This window comes from Neodiprion lecontei, chromosome 4 (genome assembly GCF_021901455.1).
Source record: "Neodiprion lecontei isolate iyNeoLeco1 chromosome 4, iyNeoLeco1.1, whole genome shotgun sequence".
NCBI classification, from domain to species: domain Eukaryota; kingdom Metazoa; phylum Arthropoda; class Insecta; order Hymenoptera; family Diprionidae; genus Neodiprion; species Neodiprion lecontei.
The window spans coordinates 5,937,506-5,951,561 of record NC_060263.1 but is presented as its reverse complement, the minus strand read 5'-3'; the positions used below and the strand labels follow the sequence as shown (position 1 = coordinate 5,951,561).

Below are 14,056 nucleotides of genomic sequence, written 5' to 3'. Positions count from 1 at the left end.
ACTCGCTATTCGAACTACGAAAATAATTGAACGAAGGAAACGGTAGGACCCGGGAAAACAAGGAAAAGGGGAAAGGGGAAACTGGGGTGTTCGAGGATTCGACTGACGCGACGTTGAGGGATGAAACGTCGTTCCAAGACGTGCCTGGCATCCATCCTTCACCTCTCACTTCCCGGGAATGGTTCATCTTCGGGATTATACCGGAAGTGGAAAAAGGGAGAGAAGAACGGCTGTCATTTTTGGACTTGGTCCAGATGAGAAAGGGGAGAAGATAGAAGAAGCCGCGACCACGCCCAAATTAATTAAACCCATTATCATCCCCGGCGTCCTGGGAGAGGAGATCGAAAGTGAGAATTGGTAAGGCTTAGGATTAATTTAAGACTCACAATTACGGCATGCATCGAGAATCTGACAATTGTTTTTGACAATTGAAATTCGAACATCGAAAATGAGGTCCAATCATCTCGTCGAGTGATGAATTTTACTCACCTGTTCCACCCAGAGATTCGTCGTCATGATCTGGTTCTTCAGATTCTGAAACACACGAATTTTTCAAATTTTGATCAGTCGGATAATTAGTTAATTTTTTTATTTTTTAATTACCACCTGAGAAACACAAGATTTTAACTACCTGATTATCGGTAAAAGAGAAAAATGGCTGATTTAAGCTAGACAGACTCTGTGATTAATTTAACGTTACAACATTTCTCTGAAAAGACAATTAGGTTTGGTTGCTTGAATGTTCTTTTACTGTTTTGAAACTATTATAGGCTAGAGAAAAAGGAATGTGAAGAAGTATAGACGCATATGATTGCAAATTCATCGAATAAAGTTTGCCGAATCGACCGATCGAATCTTCGTCGTGTTATTCTTACCAAACAATTTTAACTTGTAGGAAACTCGTTTTTCACAATTTTTTCGTTATAATAATAATCCATCAAAAGAAGATCTTGCGAGGACTTGCTGAAACTGAATCTTGTGGAATCTTTTCTTATCAAGACTCTTGGAATGATTCGTTTGCATAAATTTACATTCCACGAATAGAAATAAATCATTGGTGAAACTTTGAAAAACAGCGCGGCTACAACCGTCAAGACTCGATGAAAGAGAAATCGAATTTCCTACCATGGCCAGATTACCTAAAATCAATAATCGAAGCTAGGTGATCGCAACAAAAAAAAATTCTAGTTACGGTTACCGTGCAGTCCAGAAGCATTTCCATGTTACTACTAGAGCCGAAAAATCAAGTTCCAGATACAGAATGGAAATGAGTTTTTTAGAAGTGACCAAAAAAATGTAGGATGTGTTCTTCCTCTCGTTTTGTTTTTCTTCTTCAATGTCATTCATACAGTATTTTATTGCATTTGTTGCGATAAATTGATGTTAAGGTCCTGTCAACCTGAAGAAAAATGCAAAACTAAACAAACAAACTCAGCGTTGCAATTTCCATAAAATTTATTAATTGATAACCTGCGGGTATAACGATTACACTGAATAGTTACTCGTGTCAAATTTCCTCCTAATTCCAATAATATTGAAGCCATTGCTGTAACAATGTTACTAGAATCCTCCAGTAATTATAGTAAACAAAATTATTTCTAGCAGGGAAAAAATATTATTGGCAGTTAAAATTGTTGGGGTTGAATTTTGGTTTGTTTAAAGCGTTTCCGAAGGGTTCGAAAACCCTGAACTCACCCTCGGTTCCGCGCGTAATTCAAGCCATATTACCGACCGTTACCAGCAATTACCAGGCATTAACACCACCGGTAATCACTTTGATGACGCGAAATGTTTACCGAGCAACAAGGCGGCTGCGTCGCGTACGCGTTATAATTACGCCTCCCACCCCTTGCCGCAAGTGTTTTAACTCTCCCACTAACAATTTTTCAACACTTTCATCCCTGCCTTCGACGTCAGTTCTCGAAGGTTTTACACATTCGTACACCCGGTAGAATTATTAATAATTTAAAACTCTGAAGATTAAATACAAATTCTAGGTAAGATCGCTAAAGAGACAGATATTTACATCGGGCCCGATTATGACCATGATTTGGGCCTGGCCAGAAACGTAACGTGTCATTTTGGAACGCCCTGATCAGGTTCAGGGCTGGGTTTTAGACAACGTGGCAGACCCTGATTAGAACTGGATCAGGGCCTCAGCGGGCGTTTGTCTCAACAAGTTCACGTTTTACTACTTAATTAGACTAAGCCAACGGTTGTTCAGGTTTATTGATTTTGGGAATACCAAAATAGTAGATAGCCACGCTATATTACAATTCACAGAATAATTTTATCACGAGAACGCCACGAACTACCATGACGCCTGGTGGCTGCTCGCGGTACTTGCAAGGTGTCAGTTTTGGTCAGGTCCAGATCAGGCACGTCTAACAATAAGTAGAGCAGGTACTCAGGTACTCAGACATGCCTGATATTAACCTAACCAGGGCTACGTCAGGCGCGCTTCAATAAGAGATGTCTGATTGCAACCTGATCAGGGCCTCGTCAAATTTCTGACCGGGTGAATGTAAAAATAATAACTAAATAGATAAAAATTGAAAAAAATCGAAATCGTTAACTGATTACAAATAAACAACAAAGTAAGAACCGTGAAAAAAAATAAAGAAACAAATAAAAAATCAATGCCATCGGCTTTTTTTCTTCCACTCAATTTGATTACCGTGGAAGCGGTGAAAAAAGGCGAAGATGTGTTATCCGGACGATTTTCGAAGGCTCGTTCGACGGTTGGGAAATTGGAGCCTGCGAGGCACTTTACGCGTGGCGTGTCTAACGGGGCGGGGGGGGGGGGGGGGGGGGGGGTGAATTTGTGGCTGAAAATTAATCCTCGAAAAATTGCGGAGGCATTACGGTGCGTGCAGTATCAAGGCAATTGTCGGTAGATCGGAGGGTGAATGTTTTTTTTTGTGTGATATCGTATATTGCAAAAAACATTGTTAACTGCGATCAATTGATATACACCGACTAAATCCGGCCCAGCGGGAATTTCGGAACGAGTTATTCGTGCTTGTTTATGACGCGCAATTCTGGGACTCGCCAACTCTGATAATCCATAACGATCGACTCTCTGACATCTCGACATGACCGATTACTCGGTCGGTAAAGAGATTCGGTCGTTTGGGGAATATTTTTTCAAACAATGTTTACGGAAAACGTGTTGAAAGTATGGAAAATAATAGAATTATTGTTTTATTCCGTGTATCTAGGTGTGTATAATTATTGTTATACGTAGACTGAATTCAATATTTATGAATGTATTCAAGTTTCTATTCTCGATTCATCGATTCAATTACGAAGATCACTCAAAGTGTTAAAATAAACGTATCGACGATACTCTTAGACAATTAACTTTCACTATCTAATTTTCAATATAGAAACGCTAGATGCAGTCAATCTTAGAATGCGACTTTTACAATATGAATATGGATTGCTGTAAAAGTACAGAAGAAATTATGGTACAAAAGAAAAACTTTCGATAAGTGCAATTAATGTAAGACCTCAAGAATTTTATGCAAGAAAGGAATATCAAGGATCACAACAAGTTGGCGACAAATGAAATACTTACGGAAAAAATAAAAAAAAAAATACTTGTCTTCTGCAAAAATATGCTTCGTTGCACTTTTTTCGCTGGAAGTAAGACCAAGTTGTTTTTACCTCCTTTCCAAACTTTTAAACATCGTTTTGACTCTCATTACATTTCAGGCATTTTATTATCGTCGCATCGTAATTACTCTGTAATATTTCAGCGTCAACATAACGAATGACAAACTTTTTATAGGCTAACTGATTTCATACAAATCACAATATGCAAATCGCTGCGGTAAATTGTACCGTACATTTTTTATAAAGTACCGTTCGCAAGGTGGATGATAAACGCACTCGATATCCTGTAACAATAAAAATTTCTCTAAAGCGGTAAAAAGTTGAAAACCGACGTCAAAACAGCCGCGAGTTATTTATATATTACCCTGCACGTGACGTTTCATGACCTGGAAAAAAGTTTCCAGGTTCAAATTCAAGAAACTTTTTGTAGCCGCCGCACGGAGTGACTAAATGCAATAATTCCTAGTAAATACGGGAGTCCCGCATTTCTCACCCCCTCCCAATCCCATATATTCTCCACCCCCCCCCCCCCCCCCCCCCCTCCCTCTTAAATTTTCCCTTCCTTCTCAACCCTCGCAAGTCTGTCGAGGGAATTTTCTAAAGTTTCTTCGCTCGAGAGTTTTCAATCGCGGTCTAAACGCGGTTCAACCTCATCCCTTCTCCACCCCACCACCACCACCACAACCACCAAATCCAACTAATAAACCTTCAATTCCTCCACTTGCCGCTTGAACAACTTTCGCCTGCACAGGCAAAGTGTACACATACACACGTACACGTGTATGTGTGTACGTATAGATTTTAGTTTCTGAGATAGCAATTCCATTCCCGTTACCAGGTACTTGAACAATTTTTCTTTATTTATTTATTTTTTTTTTCACAGTCCTTAACCGGATTTTTGTTTTCCGTTTTCCAGAGAGCTCAATAATTTTCACTCGATAATCTCAGATAGATTATTCGTCCCATGTTTTTTTTTTTTATCAATCGAAAAAGTCCTCCGTAATTTGTTCAAACTTTGAAACTCGAAATTTCAAAATTCTATTTCCCGAATGAATTGACAAATATTTTTTTCACACACGTCCTAATAGCTTCGAGTATTAAATCGGTTCTCTCTGCGTAATAGTTTGATTATAAAGCATCAATCCATTTGGATCCGCAAATGTATTATACAGAGTTTGGTTTATTAGTGTAAGTAAATAATTTGCAAGCGAGAACGGACACGTATAATAGCCTAATCCTAGCTGATTATGGTTCGCACAAGCCTGATGAATCGTTTGAATCACAAGTCGATAATGCGAACGTTAACGGGATTATGTATACCTCGAATTGAAATGCATTATGCATGTACAATCGCGGCTAGAGTTCGCTATCCTGACGCTCCTCCTGAAACTAGTCCTTCGAAAAAGCGGGATATGCGTGCGTGTATATATATATACAAAAGTGGAAGAAAAAAAAACCAACAAAGTAAATGTAATATTAATAATTGTCAGCAATTACTACGGGCAGCAAGTGCACGCGTTTGAGTCCAGCGGTTTGCTAACCAAACTTGTCGAAGAGTGATCTCTTAGGAAACGAAGTAATGAGATTTTATGTGTTCCAGTTTTATGAAAATAAGAATAAGCGGTAGCGATTGTGAAGTGATAAACTTATTGACTACCTTTCGACTGCAATAATGGAAGAAATTGTCTTTTGACTGGAAAAAAACGGTCGACTTCAAGTGTGGAAGAAAAGCAGTGAAGTGACTGCCCGGATAGAAGATAGAAGAACCAAAAACACGAATATCGAGTGTAAAAATATGAAGAGTCATATAAGAGTGATATATATGTATACATACATTTACGATTATCTCGTAGTAACATTAATGAAAATGACCAGTTTTTAGTCAACGAATTCCTGCTCAAAGAAATAAATATTTCAGATCAGTGAAACAGTACGATTAACCCTTGGTGGCACAGCGTCTTATATATATGAGACACCTTTTTTGAATGGGTTATTCAAGATTTGTACACAATTTTTGAAATACCGCTGTCATTTTTTTGCATCACTGGACTTCTAAGATGGCAATGTACATGTTTTAAGTCAGTGCTATACATGAACAAAGTGTTGAAAATGCCTGTTTTTACAGAATCAATGAAGTTGTGGGAAGATTGTGGGGAGTAGAAAACTAGAATTCTGTGATCTTGGGTTTTTGGGGTCGCTCATAACGAAAGCGATGTCAAGAAAAGGCGAATCCAATATGGCGGGCTCAAAATATAAAAATTAATTCGATTTGATTGAAATTTCTTGCCGGGCGATTTTCGGGGTCGCTGAAAACAAATCCGATGTCAGAATTGAAAAATTTGAGACAGCGGATCCAATGTGGCGGACTCAAAATATGAAAATTGATTCTATTCGCTCGTATTAGGTCGACCATTTCGAATTTTGAAATTTCTCAGATCTGACCCCATCTTTGAAATCAGTGAGAGACATCGAGAACCTCTGTAGGTCCAATTTGAATGAATTTAACTGCGGGAAAAAAAAAGTATTCTTCAAAGGATCGAGTACAATAAAAAAGAAAAATCTCAGTCGAACTTTAACCACAATCCGGTATTTCAGATCTCTATTTCTCGATGTATAAAATTGCAGAAATGTCGTCGTTCGGTTGTTATTTATGAGTTTCCGGCGTCCCGTACGGGAGCTACTTAACGGTGTATAAAAACGATGTGATGTATCGGTTAAAACTGCGCAGCATGGAGGCGAAGGGAGGGCAGTTTGCTCTGGGCAAGGTATAAATATATCAGAGCTTGCAGCCGCGGAAAGATTGATGCGATTCGCAATCACGAGCTTAGAAGTAAACCTGCCGTGCCGCTGCCAAACGTCTCCGAGACAAATGGTTGCCGCTTTTTAACGCTCGTCGATCCGGTAATTAGAAGCTGTAAGCCGGATGCGCAGTTTCTTAGTTTTCTCTGTTATAAGCAGAAAGAGATTCGGTCTATCCGTTTCAATTCTTTGGTTTCCAATTGTAATGAAATATTCGATTAGTTTCGTGGGATTGCGAGCAAAGCGAGCGCTTGAGGTTGAAATTCGATCCATCGTCATAGGTTAAAGACTTTTCTATTCACTTGCCAAAGAGAGAGAGAGAGAGAGAGAGAGAAACATGAAAATCGGGAAAGAAAAAAATGATTACTAAATGTAAGAGATGTACAAACCGTCCAAGAATATTTTCTCCAAATTCCAAGTGAATCGTGAAACGTATCGCCGATTGAAATGGTGAAAGTTATTGTCAATGACAATGGTTCAGATTCATTGATTCTGACGAAAGAAATGTGCAAATAAAACTCGATCTACGTACTTTCGAATAAAACAAAACAAGAATCCATCTCGAATGATTGGTTGTTGAGGTATAAATTCGATAAATTCAACAACTCTTTCAGCCTTTTTTATTCACACACTCGTTTATTACAACCCCTAAAACACCAAGGTCCGAACGTTCGGAATGTACAATCGACGTGGGATCGATACTTCGGTGTGTCTGAATTCTCGGTTGAATTTGTGTAAATTGCACGGTTGAACAAACACGACGAATGTATGCGATCAGCAAACGATGCAACGACTACAGCACGCGCATATATCCGTCAGCGAACGGGTTTTCCGCATTTCCTTCTCACATAGTGATTTTATAGTCCTGAGTGCGATTCGCTGTACTGTATTTTCCGCTCTCGTGTCCCCCGCGAAATTCGCTTCGTCACTTTGACCGATCGTCAATAATCCCCGGCATCCGGAAGTCGCTGCGGTGTTTCCGGTGACGGAAGACGAAGGATACTGCAGGAAAATGTAAACGAGGATTGGAACTTCAATTCCGCCAATTTGGTCTATTGAGAAATACACTTGTGCGGAAAGGTAGTAGGTATAGTACGGATACAAATATGCGCTGAACGTTACGGTGCGAAAACCATTTTAAACGGAATTTTAAATCGTTTAAAAATTGTCGCGACTACGATTACAATTTCACACGAGTTCAATTAGATTTTGATTTTGAACACGAGCCTTTTGTAATGTGAGATGAGATTTTTTTCACAATGCGTGATATAAATCTTGTAGAAAAATCATTTCGACAAATTAAAATTTGTTCCAATCAAAATTCCCCCCCATCGAACAGAGCTGCGTACAAAAACATTCCGATGGCACGAGGTACTCAAGCTGCGCTTTAAAGCTCCGACTGGCTGATACTCGGGGCGTTTCAGAGGCTAATAATTAATCACAATCAGAGTCTCTCGCTGTGGAAAAGAGGGAGGAAGCGGCATGCAATTATCGCGATAACCCACTTGAAGGTAGATCGGCACGGACGCCTCGCCGGCTGGATTGAGAAGCGGAGTAGAGAACGAGATAGTGTTTGATCAATGAGCGCCTCTCTCTACGTGTTTCCGGGCGCATTGCACTCACTGCCGTGGATATTCAACCCCCGTCTATGATAATACGTGCACGCGATGTCCCGCTTCTACCGATCGCGACTTTTACAACGATGCGAGAATGATGAAAAATAGAACAAATGATAAAAAAAAAAAGAAAGAAAACAAAAACTTGTTTCAGGCTGGCCGTAAGCCGCTGGTCGAATTTCCAGTTTACACATCGAAATGTCGCTGAATCCGAAGCGTTTGGGGTTTTACCGCGATATTCGATGACGATTTTCATGACTTCGAACACAGAGTTTCTACACCGATTTCAAAGTAGATCTACGTCGCGAATTTTCCAGACAATTCGACAAAAACTTGGACTTCGAACTCTTTACCGAATGTGAGATTTATGCTACATGACGAAAGTTGGATAAATTTTTTACCTCGCTCTGCAAACTTCCAAGACGTAATAATTAAAGCGACGATTCGATCGCTGCAGCTAATTTTACTCGTTAGATTTCGCCAGTCAAATAAACCCGATGGAATCAGCCTCGAAGAACATCCGAATTAAATGAGCGGTAAAAATACCGATCCTTGCAAAGTTTCCACCGTAATGTATCGCTCTCATTTTACGCTGATGTCTGCCGCGTCTTCTCTCTGACGCTTTTCACTCCTCTCTTCGTATTCCGCCCCTTCAATTACACCCACGCCTTAGCGCCATTCCGTCATCCATCAAGCCTGATTAACTTTCCGCCTCATTATTTGCCTGTAAAAATTCACCCACTCGCCATTCGTATATCCGTGAATAGAACGGGACGCGGAATATTTTATCGGAATTGCAGCTGACACGAATGTACGATATATATATATATCCGATCCATCAGATGTCGCCTTATTTACACCTGTAACGACATTCTCAACCAAGAAAATTCCAGACACTTTGCGTGTCGCGTTTCTCGCCAAAATCTTTGCAGCACCCTGTATAGTCCAGTCAAAATGGGTCTGAATAAAAAATATTCGGGGTATGGCCGCATTTTTTTGTACAGAGATTTTCGACCCCCGGTAATTCAGATTTGTAGTCATTTTTGAGATGCATAGCCGACGTTTCGCGAAAACAGCAAAATATGAGGTTTTTTGCCTTTTCCTCAAAAACTGCTATCTATAGATGAAAAATTACTCGACCATCGTGTAGAGCGGAAGATTCTACGTCGAATTATATCCTCACATGTCGGAAACGGAGTCGGATTAACAAATTACGAAAATAGAAATTCTACTTATCGACGGTATTTGGGGAATTTTGTTGAAATAATTTCATTTTTCTTAATTTGTTCGTCAAACTCCTTTTCCGACATATGAGGACATTATTCTAGGTATGTGGAATTTTCCGCTCTACATTATGGTCTAGTCATTTTTCATCTATCGATAGCAGTTTTTGCTGAGAAAAAAAAAATATTCTACTCATCGACGGCATCTGGGGAATTTTGGTGAAATAATTTCTCTTCCTTAATTTGTTAATCCGACTCCGATTCCGACACATGTGTACATAATTTAACATCAAATTTTCTGCTTTGCATAATGGTCAAGTCATTTTTCATTTATCGATACCAGTTTTTGAGTAAAACCGCAAAAAAAAGTAATATTTTGCTGTTTTCTCGAAAAGCCGGTTATGCAGCTCAAAAATGACTTGAAACTGGAGTTACTGAGGTTCAAAAATCCCTGTCGACGCAACAAATGCAGCCGTACCCCGAATATCTCTTAACTCAGACCTATTTTGACTGGACTAATATGTAATCCGTTGGGGGTAAAGGGGGGCTTGCGAAAAGTAACCAAAAGTCAGTCGTGGCAATTATTCGCGTATCGTTCCCTAGAGTTGAAATATCTTGACGCAGAGAAGATTTAAAATTCTGATACCTAATTTTTTTTGTTTTTTTTTTTTTTTTTCTTGTAGGGTGGGCGGAAAACGAACGACGGACGAACGTCAGAAAATCTCAGCGCGTCAAGGGTTAGAAATTTACACAGACGCCGTGATAAAGTCTGAGTAATTAAATTCGACAGCAATTAGAATGTCGAGATCAGATTAGAGTCAAGCGAGCTGAACCAGCCGGCTTCTATTACGGAGGGATGACGTAGCATGGGATGAAACGATAATGAATCTTATCGTCGCTCCGACGCCCGACGCGACGGACCCCACCTTCAACTTATAGGTATACAACCGTAGGTACGAAAGCAGAGAGCGACGAGCAGCACTGCAGCTCAAAACGTCCGACAAAATTCACCCGGACTTTCGTATCCGTCGATGTTCCTGATCCTCTTATAAATAACATAAGCCCGTATATTAATTTCACCATTCGCAACTCGAGAAGTTTTGCGGTGAGACCAGTTTCACGATTATTGTCATCGGTTGCGCAGTTGTACGACATTTAAAAAGCTCCCATGAATTTCGAACGAATTTGTAATTAAAATTAAACGTATTTACCACTAACTAGTTACAGTAATTATTGCACTTGTAAGCTTCGAAAGATTTCAATGTAATTTATGGCAATTTTTGTTTAAATCACAAAAATTATTTAGTCAAATTTTCGAACAATTCTTGGCTTCTTCGTTTGTTCCATTTTCTTTTCCTTTCTTTTTTTTTTCGATCACAACAGATTCTGACAAACTTTGTACCTTCGAACGGTTTACGTAACTCGACTGTATCTAAAAATAATTTGTTTCGACGTTTAAATGATACTTCACAAGGGTTGAATTCGCGTTTTTTAATTTCTGATGAAAAAAAAAGTTTTTTTCAAATCGTTGACGCCTGAGCTTGTACCGCTCGAATTTGCCTGGATCGATTCTTATCACGTGGTAGGAATGTTGTTTCATCCATGTTCATCATCAAAGACGCAAATAACTTTGATTCCTGAAGATATATTCAAAAATTTTTTTTTTCTCGCCATCATAACGACTAATTCATTCCGAAGCAAGTGATCAGCGTCCAATCAATTTTTGCGAATATCATCATTATCGTTCCATCAGAAACGGTCGAAGTTACACCGAGAAAAATTTTATTTGTCACAGTAACTGGAAAAATTTAATAAAACAGGTATCGTTAAAAGACTGTTTGAATGTTATTGGAATTACGAAAAACGAGGGACGACTAACCATTTTGCGCTGTTGTCGATCATTTTTTGGTAATTGCAATACAAAATCAGTTTCTGAGGTTTACTCTACTTTTTTAGTTAAACAAGACTTTACGTCAATTTATCGTTGCACGAGCATTAAATTTTTGCAACAGTTACAAGAAAATATAGCAACAGTGATCGTAACGAGAAAGAATAGCAACGGATAGTAGAATTTCCGGTAACAGCTAGAAAGCTGATTTTAATTTTCTACCTAGAACTATATTTTTCGATTATGGTAAAAAATGAAAATAGGTAAGGACTGAGCGGTAACCGGAACTAAAAGTTTCTCTCAGTGTATGTGACATGAATAAATGTATTGCTTCAGGTAACAAAGGCTCGAAAATATTGTTCCAAATCCGCGACCCATTTCCTCGAGTCGTTCAATCCAAATGATTTTCAACTCTGCTCACTCCTCGAGGAGGATTCCGGCCTCGCCATTTGTTTGACTCCCTTAATCCACGCCTCCTGATAACGGGGTGATATACGTGGTATCACATAACTTTCCAGGCGTTACACGTGGGAGAACCAAAAGAGAGAGAGAGGGAGAGAGTGAGAGTGAGACTCATACGCCCAGACTGGAGTTTAATTAAAACGGTCTTCCGAACTCAAAATTCCCGCCTTTGCCGGCGCGACGTGTTAGCCTCTCTCTCTCTCTCTCTCTCTCCTGCGAAGGATTCAAGTCGACCTTTTCCGAACCGCCGCGGAATTCTATGGCGGACACTCGAAGGTCTCTTACAGCGACTACCCGCGGAATTGAATGGAATTTTTATGAACCGCTCTGCTAGGTGAAAAAAAAAGAGAAAAAGAAAACAACCCCCGCGGGATTTCCCGGATTATAAACGAGCGGTGAATTCATTTTCCATGAGGAATCGTCCCCATATCCGAGTGGTTCGCAGCCCGCTTATCATCGCGATAAAACTATTTCTGAACCGCTTTTATAGGGTTTAAAGTTGAATAGCGATATCCTGCAGGAAGGGTAGCGGACATATAACGACGACTGAAAATTAGCTAGGCGACAATCGAATCAAATTAGTCCAACTTTGATGATTAATTGCTGTGGACAATTTTACCATCGATAGGATAGATAAGATAAATCAGTTAAATAAAAAATGTTTGTAATAGAGGCGGCGTTTAATTACCGTGAATAAAAAGGGCGAAAATCATTAATTTTCGTTACGCTTGGCGGTCATTTTTCAAGCAATCGAACATTCCACAGGATTCTCCAACGGAGCCTGAAAATCACTTTACAACCTCAATTTTTTAACAATCGAGTTAATTTTTTCAGGTAATACCACTCAATATAAACTGTCGCATAGATTTGTCTGCCTGAAATTTTATTTCCGCGGTTCATTCAATTCGTTCTATTGTTAAATATGTTTCATAATTAATTTCCACGTGAATGCGATGTACACACATTCGTGTGGATAAGTGAGAAGAATTCAAGGTACAAGTCTTGGGCAAGGAGTGTCGGTAACATGTCGGTAACGGGATCTGTGTTCAGGACTCTCCTTGCTTATCGACTGATAATATGTATATTGTATATTGTACATAATGATGCATGCATTGACATAAAACTTATTGTTAATTATGAGAAAAGTTTGCGAGGAAAATCCGTGAAAATTTCATGTACCGCGGCTTCGAAGCGGGTGTGAAAAAAAATTTTCACCTTTATAGGGGGGAAACGGATTATTGTGTAAATTAAGAAATATGCAAATATGCCTTCGCCCATTAGCGTCGAAAGACATTATACTTGGAGATATTTTCGTGAATTGCCCACCGCGTATATATCCCACAGCTATATGTATATACGCTCGTAATAACGACGGTTATTTTTTCAAGACTGCAATGAATTGTCCCGCGGCAAATCTTTCGTTCGAGAATTGTCGGAAAAATTTTGAAAATTGGGTTTAGATCGTTGTTGTGACGTTAACTCGCGGTCACGAATGATTTTTCAGTGATATTTAATCAAAATTTTCAATCGTCGTCGCTAACTCAGTTTTACACATTACACGTCGTAATGGCACTGAAAAAATTGATCTTCAAACAATTTCTTCGCAACGAAATGTTGACCAAAAAACAGATGTCAGACTTCAGACTGATAAAATGAAATCATTCAAATTTGTATCGACAATGCGCGATGAAAAAGTATAATAAATTATTATCTCAAAGATAAAAAAAATTCATTCAAAGTGTTTAAACGAAACATTTTCAAAGTTCGTTTCAACCTATGAGATAATAATCTACAAACTGCAGACAAATGTAACGAAAAGTAAATCTAAGGATGGAAATAAATTTTTATTTTTTTTTTTTCATTCTTCTTTCCACGAGCTTTGAGAGCGCGATAAGCTCGAAACAAACTCGAAGGATAAGAAAAGATGAAAAAAATCATTCCACGTATCGCAGTGCGTAAAGATAATCCAGAGCAGAGCGCAGAAGCCCCTGATGGTATTGTGTGGAGAGGTAGAGCTTGCAAAGTACGGTAGAGAAGCGGAGCTTTTTCCTTTTCATTTTCAATCCCTGTGAATCGGCGATGAGGAGAGAATGGAGAAGGAGAAGTAGAAGGAGGGAAGCCAGTTTTAAACTGAAATGTAAATCGGTAGAATATTCCCACCCCATCCCCCTTGCTCCCGGCTGGAGTCGCGGCGTTTCCTTTCAACTTTCGCGCCCATAGAAGCTGAGCGGACCTTGCAGAATTAATGTCGCTCGGTCGTTTTCACAGTCTCTTTGCTCCCGTGTTAGTATAACCCTTTTCACCCCATCGCAGACGGTTCGCAATGCCGACCCAAATTCTCCAGTCGACCCCGCGATATGAGCTACAAACACGACTGTCACGCTTACTTCCTGTAATTGTTGTGATCACGTTTCTCAGCCCTGGTAATCATGCGTCGACGCCATTACAGG

The 14,056-nt window shown here is 39.4% G+C and overlaps 1 protein-coding gene across 5 annotated transcripts in view; it reads right to left on the bottom strand.

Annotated features, from left to right (window-relative positions):
* The window catches only part of LOC107227896 (acetylcholine receptor subunit alpha-like), a 138,110-nt gene that overhangs the window by 89,903 nt on the left and 34,151 nt on the right, over positions 1-14,056 (bottom strand). For 4 of the 5 annotated variants that reach the window (XM_046736926.1, XM_046736928.1, XM_046736927.1 and 1 more), the window contains exon 2: positions 490-534. In XM_046736926.1, coding sequence (XP_046592882.1) covers positions 490-534 — 45 coding nt within the window. Of the gene's footprint in view, positions 1-489; positions 535-14,056 lie in introns of those variants that run through there. The other variant, XM_046736931.1, reaches the window with a different exon arrangement.